At 34.5% G+C, this 15210-nt stretch overlaps 1 protein-coding gene across 1 annotated transcript in view; it reads left to right on the plus strand.

The window, feature by feature from the left end:
* Positions 1-15210, plus strand: part of LOC107754369 (protein phosphatase 1 regulatory subunit 12A-like) — a 30585-nt gene that overhangs the window by 10563 nt on the left and 4812 nt on the right. The window contains exons 2-20 of the mRNA XM_016570786.1: positions 2318-2448; positions 2699-2817; positions 5597-5753; positions 6512-6656; positions 7221-7303; positions 7512-7705; positions 7788-7891; positions 8783-8980; positions 9578-9666; positions 9749-9934; positions 10009-10051; positions 10597-10679; positions 10888-11081; positions 11164-11267; positions 12159-12356; positions 12954-13042; positions 13125-13310; positions 13385-13477; positions 14252-14318. Of these exons, the coding sequence (XP_016426272.1) occupies positions 2318-2448; positions 2699-2817; positions 5597-5753; positions 6512-6656; positions 7221-7303; positions 7512-7705; positions 7788-7891; positions 8783-8980; positions 9578-9666; positions 9749-9934; positions 10009-10051; positions 10597-10679; positions 10888-11081; positions 11164-11267; positions 12159-12356; positions 12954-13042; positions 13125-13310; positions 13385-13477; positions 14252-14318 (2463 nt within the window). The remainder of the gene's footprint in view (positions 1-2317; positions 2449-2698; positions 2818-5596; positions 5754-6511; positions 6657-7220; positions 7304-7511; positions 7706-7787; positions 7892-8782; positions 8981-9577; positions 9667-9748; positions 9935-10008; positions 10052-10596; positions 10680-10887; positions 11082-11163; positions 11268-12158; positions 12357-12953; positions 13043-13124; positions 13311-13384; positions 13478-14251; positions 14319-15210) is intronic.

Consider the following 15210-nt stretch of genomic DNA (forward strand, 5'->3'; position numbering starts at 1 on the left):
AATTACTTACTTTACTTAGTTACTTTGGTTACTAACTCGGGTCAGGTTGACCGTTCAATTACTTACTTTACTTAGTTACTTTAGTTACTTTACTTACTAACTCAGGTCAGGTTGACTGTTCAATTACTTACTTACTTTACTTACAAACTCAGGTCAGGTTGACCATTTAATCACTTACTTTACTTACTTTACTTACAAACTCAGGTCAGGTTGACCATTATATTACTTAATTTACTTACTTACTTTACTTACAAACTCAGGTCAGTTTGACTGCATCAAACTAAATGCACTAAATACAACAATCTAAACAACTTCATTTATTTTATTAAACTTTATGTAAGTATATTTATAATCAGCAGTAGATTTGTGGTAATTGGACTGCAATTATTAATAAAACTTGACATGGATTCAGACATTTTGGACTTAAGAATATTTCTGAGTACAGACAAATCTACATCATGTGTAACATGAAAGATAAAAAATAAGTACTAACACAAAATTATAATAAAAAGACATTGAATGTCTCCCACTCATACTCAGTTGGTTAAGGACTAGGACTTGTCTTGGACTCGACAAGGTGGACCAAACATTAATCAGCAGTACTTGACAATCAGTATTCATTGTGCATTAAGTTATGAATTGAATAAATCAGTGAATCTTTTTTATTATTCATTGAAATGAACTGTTTTGTTAATTCAGTCAAAACTGACAGTGTGTACACTCATTACCTCATTAGCTTTCTTTGATGTTATAAAGTGGTGTTGTAGTGTTCAGTCATGCTACACTGCTGCCGACAAAATAGCTTGTTATTGGAAAAGCTACAGTATTTTGAAAACACATGAGCTACTGTTAAAAAATGTAGTTGAGGGAGTAATGCTGCTGCTTTTAGGACGTTACTCCTCAACCCTGATTACAGCCTGCACATGTACAGTATGTGTACACAGCAATGCATCCATCATGTAAACGCTTCGCTGACTAATTATTGTTTTGCCTGCAGCCAGTGGCAGCTGTGTCTGACTGAAACTCTAGGGACATTAAAACAGATTTCCCATGATGCAACGTGTTGTAAAGATGATGTCACTAGGAATGTCATGAAGATTGTCAATAGAGTTATTCAGACACAGAGCGCTTGGCTGATAAGGATTGCATTGTGTTCATTCATTTGCATGTTATGTTTAATCTAAGGTCAAAGGTTAAGGGCAGTGTCTTATTTTTGAAAAATACATGTACAGATTTGATTATTACTTATTTAACATTAGGGATGTACCAAGGTTTTTAGAGTTAATAAAACCTAAAACTATATATATAAAAAAACATTTTTGTTACTTAAAATAAATGATAACTGAAATCTAATAACATATCAAATCTTACACTAATGTTATTTTAACTAGTTGCCAAAAAACATTTCTCATTATCATTTAGTTTAACTTGATGCTCTAAAATAACTAAAATAAAAATTAATTAAAACTTTTTTTTTTACATTTAAAAATAACTCAAAAAGTGGCAAAATCAGAATAAAATATTAAAACTTTAAATAAATAAAAATGATAATTGACAATATAAAAATAAAAACAATTAAAAATATTATTAAAAACTATAATAGTATTTCAATGATACTAAAATGCACACTGGAATACACAATATATAAGTGACCATATCAGTATTAGCCAATATTAGCATTAATTAAATATTGTTGTTGCTATTTTTATAATATTTTTAAAATGTTTTTAATATTATGTTTCTGAATAGTGTGTCTGAGCCACTGTTGTTTTAGTGTCATTTATATACTGTTATAGTTTTTGTTCATATTTTAATATATATTGTTTATATTTTATGTTTTTATTTTAATTTTAAAGTTTTAGTAATTTGTTAGTAAATTATATATTTTTTTAAAATAAAATATATATATATATATATATATATGTATATATATAAATTTTTTTATGAAGTTTTAGTTTTTTTTAATACTTCAACTTAAACTAAATGAAAATGAGAAATGTTGCCTTGGCAATATATATATATATATATTTATTTATTTATTTTCAGTTAATGTTGATTTTATTTCAAGTAATTGATTTTTATATATTTTTTAATGGTTTTAGTTTTAGTCAAAAATAACAACCCTGGTCCGAACAACATACATTTTTATCATTTTGATTATTAGTCATAACATAAAATTGTTTGCATTTTTAGAAGAGGATCTGAGTGGCAAACTTTAATAACCATGGTTAGCAGTGTCATAACTATATTAGAGAATTTCTCTTTGTTATTATTCATGTCTATGTTGATTAAACACATTTTCTGGTTCTGTCCTCAGGCCTGTATTGATGAAAATGCAGATATGGTTGAGTTTCTGGTGGAGAGCGGCAGTGACGTGAACAGAGGAGACAATGAAGGCTGGAGGCCCCTCCACGCCGCGGCCTCCTGCGGCTTCATCCAGATCGCAAAGTCAGTAACGCATTTCCACAATCTAGTGTGCTGCCTACCTAGATGACATGATGCTGCCTTCTAAGATGCCTTGTACCCCAAAATCATATTTGTGTACACATATATGTATAGCTAAATCTAATTAAAATGCATTGTGTTATGTGTTTTTAATTTTGTGTCAGATTTTATTGGAATCAACTGTAAGTGGAGTTGTAACTGTTTCACCGTTGCAACAATGTAATGTTTTTTTTTTTCTCTCCACCCGTTGCAGGTACTTGATCGAACACGGCGCTCATGTAGGTGCGGTGAACAGCGAGGGAGAACTTCCTCTGGACGTCGCTACGGAGGACGTCATGGGGAGACTGCTTAAAGCAGAGATCAAAAAACAGGGTGAGAGATTCAAACCCTAGAAATATGGAGTGAAAGAAGGAGTTTAGAGAAAGAAGGAGACTGTAGAAAGACAAAGAGATATCGCACCAGTGTTGGCATTGTTAACTAAATCTAAAACTATAAAAATAAAATAAAATACTTGAAAAACTTAAACCTAAAAAACTTGAAAATTAAAAATGATGCCTTGGCAAACAACTAAAATAAATGTTAAATTTGAAGTCCTAAAATTACAGAAACTAAAACTGAGAAAGAATAAAAAAACTAAAGCTATATAGAAATATATAAAAAAGAAACTAATAAAAATGACAAAAGCACAAAACAAAATTAAAATATTATATTAAAATATTAAAATAAATGTTACTTCAAAATATTAATAATTACTATAATAGTATATAAATAATACTGAAAAATAACACTGGTTTGCACGTATGATCAGTGCTAAAGATAAGCCTAAATGTTTCCAGAATGTTTTGTGCTTCATTCACTGAAGCTGCTTACAGATACATGTGATCTCATCGCATTTTCTGTGTAAAATTAATTTATCCTGATGCTTCAGACACAACAACAGTAAAGGACCGCCTACTCACCTGTAGGGCTGTGACGGTATGGGATTTTTCTTACCGCGGTGAAGACGCAACAAATCACCGCGGTTTGGCGGTTAATCGCAACCCCGCAGCGCACATTTATCTAGGTTAAACACTTAAACTAACATTGTGATATGCTTTAACTGTTTTATATCTATAGATTTTATTTTAGGCAAGTCGTGATGATTTGAGAAGGCTAAATTGATCAAACATAGGCTATGATCAGCTCACTGTCTGCCGCTGGCTGCTTGGTCATTACTTTAAAAAACAAAAACTTACATTTAATGAACAAAGAAATGCTCCAAACGTTTTTTTAAATTAACTTTATTAAAAAACGAAACGAAATATAATCACTTTTCCATTACATACAAAAAACTGAACTATTTTAATAGCTGAAACAGTTGTATAAGCTGTTTTGGGAGAAGGGGGAAAAAGACGGTCTCGGGACTATATTTGAAGCCTGTGCAGGGCTCTAATCCACTTCATCCAACGCTGTTTTGTTCCCTGCTGTTTTCATCTGTGAGCATGCTATTGATATATGCATTTTACCATTTTGTTGAGTTTAAAACGTGTGACACATTTTCGTGCAGACCCCCCCTAACGATTATTGTTTATAATTCATATCACACACCATATGCACTTCTGTAACTTTCACTAAAAAAAAAAAAAAGTGCGGTGATGACGGTGAAGACCTCAACACCGCGGTCGGCATCTAATTACCGTGGTTATGCGGTAATGCGGTTATCGTCACAGCCCTACTCACCTGTCAATCATTCATGCTAAACTTTACTGACTGCATAATTGTGTTTATATTAAAATAATTTTCTCATCAAAAAAGTACTTAAAAGACCTATTTTTGTGCAAAATATAATTTCTTATTTTTCCTTTCGATTTCTGATATTGGACTGTGACATTTCTTTGCGAGATTCCCATTTGAACAAATAAAGGTTGACATTATCTGTCTTAAACACACCATCTGTCTGATCGTGACCTGCTGCGTTTGATCCCATTAAAACCTTAATCGACGCACAAACGCTCACAGAAGCTCACTGTACATGTGTGTGTGTGTGTGTGTGTGTGTGTGTGTTTATAGGATGTTTGGTTTTAATAGGAACAGCATGTGAATTTCCCACATCAAAAACTTCATTAAAAACACTGGAGCTGCGCAAGGTTTTTATAAACTTCCTCCTGCAGCTCGTTAGCAGTGATCGGTTTTGTGGGTGTGTCTTTGTGTCCTGAAAGGAATAGTTCACACAAAAGTGAAAATTTGTTGAAAATGTCCATCCAAGATATAGGTGAGTTTGTTTGTACATTACAGCAGATTTGGAGAAATGTAGCATTATATCACTTGCTCATCAAATGGATCCTCTGTAGTGAATGGGTGCCGTCAGAATGAGAGTCCAAACAGCTGATAAAAACATCACAATAGTCCACAAGTAATCCACACCACTCCAGTCCATCAATTAATGTCTTGAGGAGTGAAATGCTGCGTGTTTGTAAGAAAAAATCCATCATTAAGGTGTTTTAACTTCAAACTGTTGTTAAAATGCGAGTCTTCTATCCATAATATGTTGCTTCCTCCAGTGAAAAAGTCATCTCATCTGAATCAGGAGAGAAATCTGCACAGACCAAGCACCGTTTACAAGCTGAAACAGTCCAAAACAGCTCTAAACAAATATGTGGGTGGATTTTGATGTGAGAGACAACAGAAGGTGGACATTTTCACTGGAGTAAGCATTATTATGGATTATGGACTCGTATTTTAGCCAGAAGTGACAGTTTAAAGTTAAAAAACATCTTAATAATGGATTTGTTTCTTACAAACATGCAGTTTTTCACTTCATAAGATGTTAACTGATGGACTGGAGTGGTGTGGATTATTGTGATGTTTTTATCAGCTGTTTGGACTCTCATTCTGACGGCACCCATTCACTGCAGAGCATCCACTGGTGACCAAGTTATGCAATGCTACATTTCTCAAATCTATATCGTGGATGGCCTGAGGGTGAGTACGTTTTCAGCAAATGTTCATTTTTGGGTGAACTATAACTTTAAGTCCTTAAGAACAAACTGATCTTGAACCAACAAAAACTCATGGTTCCTCAAATGACCTGTAATATATTAATATGTTATGAAATCTAAAAAAATGGAATGTGCTGCCTGAGAAAGCATTATAATTTTTAATGAATTTTCAGGTATTGATGTGGATCAGGCCAGGAGAGAGGAAGAGAGAGTGATGCTCCAGGATGCGATGGCTGTGTTGGCAGGAAGTGGCTCTCTGGCCCCTCATCCGAACACTCAGGCCACAGCGCTGCATGTCGCTGCTGCTAAAGGATACATTGAGGTCTTAAAGTAAGTGCAAGACACTTCATACTAAACACTAAATGACTAAAAAGTCGATTTTGGATTTAATGAATATTTTGATATAACACGTTATAGACCTAGGGATTTGCTTCGCCCTCTCCAAAGTTTGTTGAAACTTTGATACTTTCCATACTTCAAAAGTTGTGAGATTTTTAAATGTTTTCAAAAGCAGTCTCTTCTGCTCACCAAGGCTGCATTTATTTGATCAACATTACAGTAAAAACTGTAATATTGTGAAATATTGTTACAATTTAAAATAACTGTTTTCTATCTGAATGTATTGTAAAAATTTATTTTTGTGATGCAAAGCTGAATTTTCAGCATCATTACTCCAGTCTTCAGTGTCACATGATCCTTCAGAAATCAGTATAATATGCCGATTCTTCTTATTATCAATGTTAAAGACAGTTGTGTTGCTTCATATTTTTTTGTGAAAACTGAGACATTTTTATAGGATTCTTTGAATAGAAAGTTAAAAAGAACAGCATTTATTTGTAACAGAAATCTTTTGTAACATTATAAATGTTTTTAAGTTGTTTTGGCCAGTTGTACAACTAGCCAATCGGAAAGACTCTTTGCCTGTGAATCAATTTGTTTGTGTTTGGGATTGTGGGTGTCATTGAAGTTGTGAAACGTCTGAAATCAGACTTTTTGTTCAATGATTCAGAATCATCATGAAACTTGTTATTTTTTTTCCTAGCTCTCCTTTCAAACCATTCAAGTCTTTGTGTTTCTCTGCTCATCAGGGTGCTGTTGAAGTGTGGGATAGATGTGGACAGTCGAGACAGTGATGGCTGGACGGCTTTTCACGCTGCGGCTCACTGGGGACAGGAAGAGGCCTGCATTCTGCTGGCTGAACACATGTGTGACATGAGCATCATCAGTAACGTGGTACGGGGGTCTATTATCACCCTAACGGGGTTTTTTTTATTTTTTATATACAATAATGACAGGCTTGAGTGTAAGTTTATGGTGGCTAATACATGGCTGCTTAAGGGATAGTTCACCCAAAAATGAAAATTATCCCATGATTTACTCACCCTCAAGCCATGGAGGTGTATATGACAGCTATGGCTTATTTATGGTAAAATAAAATTATTAGAGATAACCATCATCGAATTGATGAATTCAATTATGAAGTTAAAAATGACAAACTATCAAATAAATAAAATACTGAAAAATAAAAACAAATACTGTAATAGATATAGAATTATTTTTATTATTATTATTAAAATATTTTTAATATATAAATGTAAAAATGCAAATATGCTTAATTTGCTTCATGCCGAATATAATTTCTTTTGATTTTGTGAGGATATATGACTTGGACATATTCCAAGACTATTTCTGACAGATTTACCCTTAATTATGCTAAAATAAAAAGGTGAGGGATAGTTATGATTGAATTGATGATGAATTAATAAGAGCTGTTGTTGATGTTTGTAACTCCTAAAGATGCGTTTAGAGAAACAGAAGATCCAGACACCCGTCATCGAGACCAGCCCACCTGTTTCCATGGCACCAGCTCGCCCTCGCAGGTAACATCCAATCACGTGTCTGCATAGAAACACATCACTTCCTGTGTGACAAAACCCAGAATGATTCACCAAGTCAACACTCTGAATCACTGAATCAGAGTGTTGAATCAAAAACGGATTCATTATTGAATATTGCCCCGAGTATGTATTACATCACATGACACATTCTCAGCTCTCACTGATTGGCTGATTTTCATGTCACCTGCAGGACGTCCATCTCTCGTATGAGCAGTAAAGAGAAGATCACCCTGCATGAGCGAGAGAAACATGCTCCGCCCACACTCCAGACTCCGCCCACAGAAGAAGACGAAGACGAGTCGACACGCACAGCAGGCCAATCCAAACCCTCCAGCAGCTCCAGTTCAGAGGAAGAGAGCGAATCAGAGAGTGACGCCGAGTCAGGTGATCGAACCCCGCCCATTTTTATTCTGGAACTCAAAAATCACATTAGCTAACTGATGATTTTTGTCTGTATCTTTTTCAGAAAAAGCAAAAACTCGAGAAATGATTAACAACTTGAACAACAAACGCAATGCAGCGCCCGCCGCGAGTTCTGTGACCAGCACTGCCCTTAACCAGGTTAAAAAGGTGACCAGAGAACTACTAATGCATTAAACTTGCTCAAAGCATTGAATTTTCTGAAACGTTTTTTTTCCCGTTTTGCTGATTTGCAGAAAATTTGATGTCGTTTAGAGTTTGAAAGTCCAAAACAATTTGACAATTTTCTGGCTTTTCCATATGGACTTATTGTTGATGATTTTCTGAATCCAGCCACAAGATATTAGTGCTAATATATACTAAAATAGTCACAAATCAATTGATATGGCCACTAACAGCCAGATCAGCAGCCAAAAATTATAATTTGAGTGGCTGATGATAATAAAATTATCAGTAATAAAACCCAATCATTGCTGTGGCTATATTTGAAAATTAATTATTCTTGAGTTTTGGTGTGAAAGAAATATATTATATATATATATATATATATAATCAGTCTTATTTTAGTATTTTAGACATATTATTATAGTATTTGTTAGTATTTTTAATTAGTTTTAATATTGTTGTATTTTTTTTATTTATTTTTTTTATAAATATGTCTATGTAGTTTTTATTAATTTTTATTTCCATTTAGCTTTAGTTGTTTTAGTACGTCAAGTTAAACTAAATGAAAATGAATGAAAAAAGTTTTTTTGTCAACTAGCTGAATTAAAAAAAAAAATTTATTTCAATAATGAAAATGGTCTTGTTTTACTTTTAGTTAACTTTAATAACCATTATATAAGACTTACATAACTATAATAAGCCTTTCATATAATATAATATAATACAATACAACACATATAACATATTGCTCAAAAACAGAACCATCATAACCATCTAGCCCTTATACATATTAATGTGTAAATATGTAATATATAAAATATTTGAATGTGTTTGTAACTGTATAATATAATATAATAGTGTGTGGTCTGCTTGTAGGCTGAACCCGTCCGGACCCCGGTGACAGAGGCTCCAGGTTCCTGGAGAACGTCTTTGCGTAAAGCAGGCAGTTCTGTGACGTTGGGCTCTGCTGGGGCCTCTGATCCAGCCAGCGAGGCCCTCAAGGACCCCGAGACTACACTGGGAATGACACGCTCTGCATCTAGTCCCAGACTGAGCTCTGAGTCTGACAGTAAGGTAACAGACACAGATACTGTATGTTCTGTATGGGTGGGTGGTATTAATTTGATCAAAAGTGTCAGTAAAGACATTTAAAATGTTACAAAAGATTTCTATTTGAAATATATGCTGTTTTCTTTAACTTTCCGTTCATCAAAGAATCCTGAAAAAAATGTATCATGGTTTCCACAAAAATATTAAGCAACCCAACTGCTTTCAACATTGATAATAATAACAAATATTAGAAAGACTGAAGTAATGGCTGCTGAAAATTCAGCTTTGCATCACAGGAATATATTACTTTTTAAAATATATTCACTATTTTAAATTGTAATAATATTTTACAATATTACTGTTTGTACTGTATTTTTGATCAAAAGAGACTTCTTTCTCACCCTTTTCAAAAACATTTAAAAATCAAATAATTTATAAATTATAAAAAAATAACAAATTGTTTAAAAACTGTACCATCATAACCAGCCCTTATACATATTAATGTATATGTTATGTTATGTGTTATATGTTATGTTATGTGTTGTGTTGTGTTGTGTTGTGTTATGTGTTGTGTTATGTTATGTTATGTTATGTTAAAATTATGTCATTTCCTGTGTTCAGGAGCCCAGGTTGGCCCGTGTTCAGCCCACTCCGTCCAGACGCCTGTTCAGCATCTCCGACACCAGCACCAACCCTGAACACTCCAGCAGGTGAGAGACGGGAAACACAAAGAGTATTACCTGTTCTGAGAGTTTTCCAAGCTCATCCATCCTCCTGTGTGTGTGTGTGTAGCTTGTTGAGCCGGAGCTCTTCTTACACGCGCCGATTGAACAGCCAGACCGGCGGTGAAGTGTCGGCTCAGAACCCCTCGTTACCTCGCAGCTCATCTTATGGAAGAAAACTTGACGACCCTTCAGTGACCTCTGTAACCACAGCAACCTCTGGACTGAGTCGCCTCAATAATCTGGTGGCTCAGAGGTGCGTGTGTCTCTGATCGCGTGACTCGAACGCATCTTTTTTTGCATTCGTACGATCTGGTGTCTCTCTCACAGGTCGGCTCAGGAAGAGGCCGAAAAGAAGCCCGTCTCGAATTCTGTAACCACGTATATATATATTCAGTATATATATAGTATAATTGTTATAAATAGATTTTGAATATATAAATATATAAAGGCAAATATGTTTAATTTTCTTCATGCAGAATATATATTTTTTTTTATTAAGCTGTGATATGACTGACATATTCTTGACAGCTATGGCTTATTTATGGTAAAATAAAATTATTAGAGATAACCATCATCGAATTGATGAATTCAATTATGAAGTTAAAAATGACAAACTATCAAATAAATAAAATACTGAAAAATAAAAACAAATACTGTAATAGATATAGAATTATTTTTATTATTATTATTAAAATATTTTTAATATATAAATGTAAAAATGCAAATATGCTTAATTTGCTTCATGCCGAATATAATTTCTTTTGATTTTGTGGGGATATATGACTTGGACATATTCCAAGACTATTTCTGACAGATTTACCCTTAATTATGCTAAAATAAAAAGGTGAGGGATAGTTATGATTGAATTGATGATGAATTAATAAGAGCTGTTGTTGATGTTTGTAACTCCTAAAGATGCGTTTAGAGAAACAGAAAATCCAGACACCCGTCATTGAGACCAGCCCACCTGTTTCCATGGCACCAGCTCGCCCTCGCAGGTAACATCCAATCACGTGTCTGCATAGAAACACATCACTTCCTGTGTGACAAAACCCAGAATGATTCACCAAGTCAACACTCTGAATCACTGAATCAGAGTGTTGAATCAAAAACGGATTCATTATTGAATATTGCCCCGAGTATGTATTACATCACATGACACATTCTCAGCTCTCACTGATTGGCTGATTTTCATGTCACCTGCAGGACGTCCATCTCTCGTATGAGCAGTAAAGAGAAGATCACCCTGCATGAGCGAGAGAAACATGCTCCGCCCACACTCCAGACTCCGCCCACAGAAGAAGACGAAGACGAGTCGACGCGCACAGCAGGCCAATCCAAACCCTCCAGCAGCTCCAGTTCAGAGGAAGAGAGCGAATCAGAGAGTGACGCCGAGTCAGGTGATCGAACCCCGCCCATTTTTATTCTGGAACTCAAAAATCACATTAGCTAACTGATGATTTTTGTCTGTATCTTTTTCAGAAAAAGCAAAAACTCGAGAAATGATTAACAACTTGAACAACAAACGCAATGCAGCGCCCGCCGCGAGTTCTGTGACCAGCACTGCCCTTAACCAGGTTAAAAAGGTGACCAGAGAACTACTAATGCATTAAACTTGCTCAAAGCATTGAATTTTCTGAAACGTTTTTTTTCCCGTTTTGCTGATTTGCAGAAAATTTGATGTCGTTTAGAGTTTGAAAGTCCAAAACAATTTGACAATTTTCTGGCTTTTCCATATGGACTTATTGTTGATGATTTTCTGAATCCAGCCACAAGATATTAGTGCTAATATATACTAAAATAGTCACAAATCAATTGATATGGCCACTAACAGCCAGATCAGCAGCCAAAAATTATAATTTGAGTGGCTGATGATAATAAAATTATCAGTAATAAAACCCAATCATTGCTGTGGCTATATTTGAAAATTAATTATTCTTGAGTTTTGGTGTGAAAGAAATATATTATATATATATATATATATATAATCAGTCTTATTTTAGTATTTTAGACATATTATTATAGTATTTGTTAGTATTTTTAATTAGTTTTAATATTGTTGTATTTTTTTTATTTATTTTTTTTATAAATATGTCTATGTAGTTTTTATTAATTTTTATTTCCATTTAGCTTTAGTTGTTTTAGTACGTCAAGTTAAACTAAATGAAAATGAATGAAAAAAGTTTTTTTGTCAACTAGCTGAATTAAAAAAAAAAATTTATTTCAATAATGAAAATGGTCTTGTTTTACTTTTAGTTAACTTTAATAACCATTATATAAGACTTACATAACTATAATAAGCCTTTCATATAATATAATATAATACAATACAACACATATAACATATTGCTCAAAAACAGAACCATCATAACCATCTAGCCCTTATACATATTAATGTGTAAATATGTAATATATAAAATATTTGAATGTGTTTGTAACTGTATAATATAATATAATAGTGTGTGGTCTGCTTGTAGGCTGAACCCGTCCGGACCCCGGTGACAGAGGCTCCAGGTTCCTGGAGAACGTCTTTGCGTAAAGCAGGCAGTTCTGTGACGTTGGGCTCTGCTGGGGCCTCTGATCCAGCCAGCGAGGCCCTCAAGGACCCCGAGACTACACTGGGAATGACACGCTCTGCATCTAGTCCCAGACTGAGCTCTGAGTCTGACAGTAAGGTAACAGACACAGATACTGTATGTTCTGTATGGGTGGGTGGTATTAATTTGATCAAAAGTGTCAGTAAAGACATTTAAAATGTTACAAAAGATTTCTATTTGAAATATATGCTGTTTTCTTTAACTTTCCGTTCATCAAAGAATCCTGAAAAAAATGTATCATGGTTTCCACAAAAATATTAAGCAACCCAACTGCTTTCAACATTGATAATAATAACAAATATTAGAAAGACTGAAGTAATGGCTGCTGAAAATTCAGCTTTGCATCACAGGAATATATTACTTTTTAAAATATATTCACTATTTTAAATTGTAATAATATTTTACAATATTACTGTTTGTACTGTATTTTTGATCAAAAGAGACTTCTTTCTCACCCTTTTCAAAAACATTTAAAAATCAAATAATTTATAAATTATAAAAAAATAACAAATTGTTTAAAAACTGTACCATCATAACCAGCCCTTATACATATTAATGTATATGTTATGTTATGTGTTATATGTTATGTTATGTGTTGTGTTGTGTTGTGTTGTGTTATGTGTTGTGTTATGTTATGTTATGTTATGTTAAAATTATGTCATTTCCTGTGTTCAGGAGCCCAGGTTGGCCCGTGTTCAGCCCACTCCGTCCAGACGCCTGTTCAGCATCTCCGACACCAGCACCAACCCTGAACACTCCAGCAGGTGAGAGACGGGAAACACAAAGAGTATTACCTGTTCTGAGAGTTTTCCAAGCTCATCCATCCTCCTGTGTGTGTGTGTGTAGCTTGTTGAGCCGGAGCTCTTCTTACACGCGCCGATTGAACAGCCAGACCGGCGGTGAAGTGTCGGCTCAGAACCCCTCGTTACCTCGCAGCTCATCTTATGGAAGAAAACTTGACGACCCTTCAGTGACCTCTGTAACCACAGCAACCTCTGGACTGAGTCGCCTCAATAATCTGGTGGCTCAGAGGTGCGTGTGTCTCTGATCGCGTGACTCGAACGCATCTTTTTTTGCATTCGTACGATCTGGTGTCTCTCTCACAGGTCGGCTCAGGAAGAGGCCGAAAAGAAGCCCGTCTCGAATTCTGTAACCACGACAACCACATTAGGCGAGCCAGAGACCAAACAGAGACGCAAGTGAGTGTGTGATGATTTCCAGTGCTAATAAACCTCTCTCCTGCTGGAAAAAAACACGTCATACTAACCAGAAGAACTTTCTTAAAACACTGTGAATGATTAATATGTGCACTCTGTGTGTGTGTGTGTGTGTGTGTGTGTGTGTGTGTGTGTGTGTGTGTGTATATATACATATATATATTAGAGATGTGCGGATCAGCTCAAATGTAAGAATAAGAAGTTGTCACTGCAAATTCCCGAACAGGCGAATGCTAGGGCTGGGCGATATGACCAAAAAATCATATCTCGGTATCATATTTTCTACATTTTGCTATTTGGATGAAAAAAAGAATCCGTTTTTTTTTATTTATTATTATTTTACGTCCTGCCCAATGTTGTCCGAAGAAACAATGTTCATATTAAAAGCTATTAAAACAAATATAGTGAATGTAACCATGTAGGCTAGGCTATAATAGCCTATGTGCATAAAAAGGGTTAAAATCACGTTACATTCTAACATTGCAACATTACAATCTAAAAACAAATATAATGCTTCTTCAGGCAGAAGTTGAAAAAGAAGTGAGAAAGCACAGACTAATTGTATTAGGCTGTATTGATGACCCCATTACAATAGTCTGACTTTACAGTTAGGCTACTGCTCTCATAAAAATACACTTACTTGTAGGTTTAAAATTATTCATATGGCACATTTATTGCCCAACAAGAAATGTATTGGCAAAATGTGTATTTTATTCAGAATTATTTAGTCAGAATCATTGCGCTCGTTCACTGAAGTATGTCAAGTTTAGCAGAGAATCGCATGCAGAAGGCTCATCCACTCCTGACAGGAAAATGTATACCTGTGAAATGTAAGTTCTGCACTGAGGAAAACAGCACATCTCAAACACATTAAACCGCTCATGTAGCCTGTCTGACAGCAGCACATGAGTCTGTCAGAGCCACTTTAAACTACACGTGTTAACTATATCTTACCAGTTATTTAAAAGCCCTTAATATAAAGCATGTCTCATGTTTAGAACAAATTATTATGCACTTTCCCCGCAGCAGCTCACTCAGTGTCCTCCGCTACTTTTCAGATGCGCTCATATCAAACTACTGTAGGCCCATATCAATATAAACAGTATTGCCATTAGTAAAAAATATATCGATATATCGCACAAACTTGATATACTGCCCAGCCTTAGTGAACGCACACACACACAAAAATGAAATATGTTGAGCCCGTCTGTCTGCCTGATGATAAAGATGCATTTTAAAACACGTTCATATTTTAGAAAATGTAGTTAATATTTGCATCGTTAATGATCTATCTCATCCACCCGCAATTAATCAGAATGTATTTTTTTTATTTCCCAACCCGTGGATTATCCGCAGCATGCATCACTAATATATATATATATATATATATATATATATATATAATCGGTGCATTTTATGCATTGGTGCATTTGGTGCATCATATATATATAACATTGTAAATCAACTAAATATATATAAATATTATATTTTCTAACTTAATCTGATATTTCAAATGCATGCAAATAATTTCAGTTTCACTTCTTATACTGTTGTCACTTCCAGCCTAAAAAATAGCAGAGGAAGAGAATGCTTGGAAACAATGATTAGCAGTGTTTGCAAAGTCAAGAATCACTATTTTAATCAAACTATGCTACACCATAAGCACAAATAACACATTTCACCTGTGTGTTTGTATGTAAATATATGCATATATA

Source organism: Sinocyclocheilus rhinocerous, unplaced genomic scaffold (assembly GCF_001515625.1).
Source record: "Sinocyclocheilus rhinocerous isolate Xijiao unplaced genomic scaffold, SAMN03320098_v1.1 scaffold561, whole genome shotgun sequence".
NCBI classification, from domain to species: Eukaryota; Metazoa; Chordata; class Actinopteri; order Cypriniformes; family Cyprinidae; genus Sinocyclocheilus; species Sinocyclocheilus rhinocerous.